The sequence below is a fragment of the Podarcis raffonei genome, chromosome 5 (assembly GCF_027172205.1).
Source record: "Podarcis raffonei isolate rPodRaf1 chromosome 5, rPodRaf1.pri, whole genome shotgun sequence".
In the NCBI taxonomy this organism is placed as follows: Eukaryota; Metazoa; Chordata; class Lepidosauria; order Squamata; family Lacertidae; genus Podarcis; species Podarcis raffonei.
The window spans coordinates 74,270,436-74,276,884 of record NC_070606.1 but is presented as its reverse complement, the minus strand read 5'-3'; the positions used below and the strand labels follow the sequence as shown (position 1 = coordinate 74,276,884).

Below are 6,449 nucleotides of genomic sequence, written 5' to 3'. Positions count from 1 at the left end.
ACACCTACTGGAATTGGTTGCAAATTTCATAATGGCCATGCTCTGAGCAGCTCCCTTCCTAGGAAGGCCTGGCTTAAAAGATCTTATATCTGAGAATGAAGAGAGGACTTCTCAGCCTTTGAAACAAAGTTTGGTGTTTAAAGGTTGTTAGTGTGTGATTGTGTGTACCCAACAGCAAAACGTAGAACATAACTCATCTCAAACTATATAAATTAAACAAAGGAATGTTTAATCAATACAGTCCTTATTTTGAGCTTTAAAATTTTAAACAGACATTTCTCCTTCCAGGGATTTTTTTTTATTGGAAAGTGTAAGTCTACTCCCACATAGTGAGGTCTTTTCTTCCAAGCAGCTTTGCAGTACAACCATTACCAATTTTCTAAACCATAAACATAAAGAAATGTTCATACCAATAGTTCTCAACTAAAAATGTTTTAAAAGTGACATTGTATTGGTTTTATCTGTGCTCCACATAACAGCAAGCATTTAATACGATGACAATCAGTTTCTCAACTAAAATATCAAATCTAGACCAAACTTTACACAAACACACAATACCTGCATGATGACAAGCACAACAGACTAGTTCAGTATTTAAATAATGTTAGTATTGATTTTTGACACTTAAAGTCCACTTCCTCCAACCCAATACAGGACTTAAGGCATCCCTGCACAAAACACAACTCACTATGAGAGGTTGGGAAGTTTGAAATTTTCTCCTAAAACTGTGTTGGTATTGATATGATAGTTAAACCAGTGTTAAACCAATACAATATTTACATAGCACAGCACATTTGAGACACTCACTTGGGGATAAAGCCCACATTTTGGAACAGGACAAAGACCACCATGATTACAAGTTATTTACAGGTCCCTAAAATGACAAACTATGTCTGTACACTGGTCCAACAGGGCAGGCAAAAGCATGACATGCAGTTATTTTGTGAAGGATTTAAAACATGATTTGGAAGCACATTATTATGCTACCCTGAATGCCACGTCCCACCCTATGCTTCTCAAAGGTGGTCTCATCTTCTAGAATGGCAGGTCCCGCTGATACAAAAAAAAAATCACACAAGGTTTACTTTGTGAAGACACTGTTGACTTCTATTCAGTTATCAGAAATTTGAAGGAAACGCGTCCCAGAAACTTGTCACGATCATCTTCATTTTTTAAATTGCTTGATCCTGTGATCTTGCATTCAACCGTTACATCATCTTTGGTATTGGTTGTGTTAAATTCTAGTTGAACAGCTACTAGTGGCTGTAAGTAGTTTGGCTAGTGAGAGAGAATGAGAGAGAAGATCTTTTTAATTAAAAATAATAAAGGCAGGCTTTTAACTCTCCTGAAGGCGCCCTAATTGCCCCAAATCACATCTCAGATGTGTCTTCGTTATAGCTTTTTAGACCAAGCAAATGTTGGGCACACAGCAGCACTGGCAAATGGGCTTGTGAGACTTTCAACTTTATCTATTATTGCTTATTCAGAAGCAAGCACCTCCTGTTCCCAAGCATGCATAAAACATTGCAGTCTCAGCAATCAACTCTTTCTTACTGGAAAATGACAGAAAATAGATTAAATGGTAAAACATATATCGGGGATGCCAGTGCCTTTCAGCCCCAGCTAACATAGCCAATGGTCACAAAGGATGATAGTGGGAGTACAGCAACATCCATAGGGTCACAGGGCCCTCCTATGAGCAAGAGCCTCATTTACAATTTCAGTGCCCCATGGAATACTATACTGCAACATGCCCCTTTAGCCCTGGGCACACCTTACGGCCCAATAGCAGAACTCTCGTATAACATCTGAACCAACAGGTGGAGAGGCCTAAAGGGATGAATTGTGGCTCCTTGGCTGGGCAGTATCAAGTCTGAATGCTAGCTTACTACCAACCCACCCTCACAAATTTAAAGAAGTGCACAGGGAGTGATGTTCAGTTGCAGGCAGTCTAGTTAAATAACAATAGTTAGTTTAAATAACAGTTTCAAAAGATTGTATTCAGTAAATTGTTTTGAGGAAAAGCAGCACGATTAAGATATACTCACATGTAATCTTTTTCCATAGTATGGGAAATACATTAAATCAAGTTTTCCCTCAGGAGGAAAAGTAGTTATCATAGCCTTGCCTTGTTCCTATAGATGGGAGATTTTTTTTTAAAAAAAACTTTGTTAGATAGATAGATAGATAGATAGATAGATAGATAGATAGATAGATATAGTTTGTGGGCAAGCAAAAATAAATGCACAATAAATATAGTTAAACCCTTTATTTTGTTCGCTTAAAATGATGTTAGAGTGAATATTCAGAAAGCCAGACACACAAAGTTAAGCTTGCTTAGCCCTTTGTTATCAGGTCAAGTGTACCCAGCAATGCCATACAAATAAAATACCTGATGGTAGTTACTAAGCAGGACAAAGTAAAAAGCAAGCCATGCCCGTCAGTGCTACTCCTTGTCCAGTAAAACAATAGTTGCAGGTAAGTCCAAGCCAAAAATACCTCCTCATGTAAAGTACAAAAACTTCAATAATTGTGTGGTGGGAAGGGGGTAGGCATGTAAGTAATAAATGACAAATAAAAAGACGTGTGCCATAACACACAAGTGTAACAGTGAAATACTAGCATCAACAAACTTCACAGACCTTGCAACCACAGCACATGCTACCTGAGCAGGCTTTGCACAACATTTCACAACTGCACAAACAGAACAGAAAATGCTTCCATGGATGTCATAAAAGCTGTGATTTCCTGTCATTGCAATGACCACAGGGATGACACCACCCATTTTCTTAGTGCCACTGTGTCAGGCATTATCCATTCAGAGCCTGCCTCTCTTGATACCCCAGCAATGTGGTTATGTGTCTAGACTCAATTCAGACTTTGATCACCTCTAGATCTACTGGAAGAGACATCTTTTGGAATGTCCAAATCACTGAACTGTTCAGCTTCCAAAGAACCTACTTATTTTAAGCAGACAGTGTCCATCGTATTTGGAAAAAGAAAAGAAAAACACTGGCCACTGACATATTATGCACTTGGAAGCATATGCCATGTGTTTCCATGCTGCCTGCAATCTTAATTTGAGAAAACAATATAAACCACTCAATCAAAAGAATCTGTAGTATACATAAAATATAATTAAATCCACATATACATGAATCTGCAAAATTTTAAAACATGTATACTTAACTAAATTATATGTCTGGGTAGGCTTGCTGAAATAAAGAAGTTTTTAGCAGGTGTCTAAAACAGTACAGAAAGGGTATATGGCTAATGAGCTGCCATACTAGAAAACAGACTTCACAAATGTAGAAAGAACATTATATATTCCACAGAATGAACAGGACAAAGTGGTCTTTCAAGTACACCAGCCCCAAACTATGAAAGGCCTTGTACACAAACAGTAAAACCTTGAACTAAACTCAGTAGCAAATAAGTATCCAGTGCAGATTTTTGAGCAGAGGTGGTGTAATAGGTTGGCAGGATTCCACTGCTGTCAACAATTGCTCTGAAGCATTCTGCACTAACTGCGGTTTCTGAACCAACCACAAGGCAAGGCCTACATTGAATGCACTGAAGTAACCAATGCATGGACTGCTATGGTCAAGCTATCTTGGTCTAGGAACAGCCACAGCTGTTGTATACTAGTGAAGTAAGTAGAAGGTTCTCCTATCCACCAGGGCCTCTAGTGACAAAGCTGGATCCAATAGCAACTCCAGACTATGCATCTGATCCTTCAAAAAGAGTGCAACTACATCCAGAACAGGCAATTAGCAGATTTCTCTTGTTCCTCTGTCTATCAGGATTGAAGCTCAGTTATTTCCCCTCTTCTGGCCCACCAATACCCTGGTTCAGGGTCTCTATGACCACCTCTGATTCTGTCATAAGCATCCTTGCTCTCAACAGCTTCATGTGGGTATTAAATGGCATTGGGGATTAGTGCCCTGTAGCACTCCAGGGGGATGAAAATCCTCCACACAGGTAGTAGTGGAACCACTGTTAACACAGGGATCCCTAATACCTGTCACATGAAGCTGGTCCAGAAACCAGACAAATCTGTGAAAAAAGAGCAAGGTCACACTTCTTTTGTCCCATTCTCAATAAAGATTACTGTATTTTTCACTCCATAAGACACACTTTTTTCCTCCTAAAAAGAAAGGGGAAATGTCTGTGCATCTTACAAAGCGAATGCTGCGCGGAGGAGGGACGGACTAGGTGCATCTTAAGGAGCGAAAAATACGGTATCTATCAGGGCAACCAGGACTGTTTCAGGACTGAACCACGAATGGAATGGGTGATAATCCGTATCATCCAAGGAAGTCTGACTGCTCCTCCACAATATTGTCTATCGCCATCCCTAAAAAGGGGATATTTATGACTGGTTGATACTTAAGTCCAAACTACTGCCTCTTTCCAAGTTATGCAATGAAGCGCTTACAGCACATAGAACTCAACCAGTTAATGAGGCATACAGATTACTGGTGTACACTGTCAGGTGCAGAATACTTGAAATAGTCTCTGCTTGAGGATGCAATGCAGACTGTGAAGAGCACCTTCTTTGCTATTCACACTACCATATGCTAGGCATGATTATGTGCACTAACATAACCAGTGTTCATTCCATTTCATGGTGAGACTTCCACCACTTGCACTCTAGTTTTCATGCAGCCTGATTCATGGACCACAGCTTCCTAGAACACAAGGGAGTCTATCAGGCTCATCAACGCTGGAAAGGACATTCAGCATCAATCATCTGCAATCTGTTTCTCTGGCCCAACACCAGGAGCAAAGCCTCTAAGCCTGCTGCAACATGAATAAAGTTTTCTGATAAAGGAGATGGAACTCTTCTGACCCTCCAAGTCTGGCCTGGTGTATAACAAAATCCTCCACGAAAAAGAAAGAAAATGCTCCCAAATAATGCCTGAATCAGCCTTGCAACTAATGCATCATGATACATGCATCAAAGCCAGTATATTCCATCACCAAAAATAAGAACAGAAAAATTATGGTGAAGCAAGAGCTGGTGTTCTTTTAATTTGCATAAATTAAACCATTGTGGGGAAAGCTGGATGAAAACTATGCACTTTAAATTTTCTGTTGATTGAATTTAGCAGAGAACTTCAGTTGTGGAAAGCATGTCAAGCAACAAGTTGTATCTCACCACAGGAATAAAACTTCAACTGTTCCAAGTAGTCAGCATGCCGTATATAGTACAAAATGTTTGGGGAAAACATTACACAGTATATTTCACTTTAGTTACAACAGCTGCTTTCTGGTGTGATCCTAATTTTAAGCTATTGGATAGAAAGAAGCAGGAGGAGGTAAAATGAATGTTATTACACTATTGGGTCACATAAGGTGAAACACATATCTTTGATTCAGAAATACAGAACAGCATAGGCTGGCAAAGAGGAAATGGAGTATCTAAAAGAATTATGCTGCATATGATACACTGCCTTCGTGATATCCATTCTCCAACGTATTTATTTACGTTTATATACTACCTTTATCTTTTTTTTTTCTTTTTTTTCCTTTTTTTTTATAATATTTTTATTGAACAATTTTTTATATAACAGAAACAAAACATACATAAGCAAACATCAAACAATAATAAAACATAAAACAAGTACCATTTCATAACCCAATTTCTAAACCTTACTTCCTCGACCTCCCCTTACTTCCCGTTTCTGTATTCCAAATTCTTACAGTTATTCAGCGAAATCTTGCCTTATTTTATTATAAATTTATAGTATTCACCCTTATTCTCTTTATCATAACCATTACTAATAGTAACCATTTGTTTTAATCCAACATCATTCTAACTGTCACCAATTTTATAATGTTTCTTTAAATATTCCTTGAACTTTTTCCATTCTTCTTCCGCCGCTTCTCTTCCCTGGTCTCGGATTCTGCTCGTCATCTCTGCCAAGCTCATATAGTCCATCACCTTCATCTGCCATTCTTCCAGTGTGGGTAGATCCTGTGTCTTCCAGTACTTTGCAATAAGTATTCTAGCTGCAGTTGTAGCATACATAAAAAAGGTTGTGTCTGTCTTTAGCACCCCCTGGCCGACAATACCCAAGAGAAAGGCCTCTGGTTTCTTGGGGAAAGTATATTTAAATACCTTTTTCAGTTCATTATATATCATTTCCCAGAATGCCTTAATCTTCGGGCATGTCCACCAGAGGTGAAAGAATGTACCTTCCTTTTCTTTACATTTCCAACATTTATTATCAGGCAAATGGTAAATCTTTGCAAGCTTGACTGGGGTTATGTACCACCTGTAAATCATTTTCATTATATTTTCTCTTAAGGCGTTACACGCCGTAAACTTCAACCCGGTGGTCCACAACTTTTCCCAGTCAGCAAACATAATGTTATGACCAATGTCCTGAGCCCATTTAATCATAGTTGATTTAACCGTTTCATCTTGTGTGTTCCATTTCAGC

At 38.7% G+C, this 6,449-nt stretch overlaps 1 protein-coding gene across 1 annotated transcript in view; it reads right to left on the bottom strand.

Annotated features, from left to right (window-relative positions):
* Positions 1-208: 208 nt before the first annotated feature.
* The window catches only part of ATP1B3 (ATPase Na+/K+ transporting subunit beta 3), a 39,485-nt gene continuing 33,244 nt past the window's right edge, over positions 209-6,449 (bottom strand). Inside the window, exons 6-7 of the mRNA XM_053390160.1 lie at positions 2,049-2,135; positions 209-1,278 (exon numbers count right to left, since the gene is read on the bottom strand). Of these exons, the coding sequence (XP_053246135.1) occupies positions 1,108-1,278; positions 2,049-2,135 (258 nt within the window). The 3' untranslated portion in view covers positions 209-1,107. The remainder of the gene's footprint in view (positions 1,279-2,048; positions 2,136-6,449) is intronic.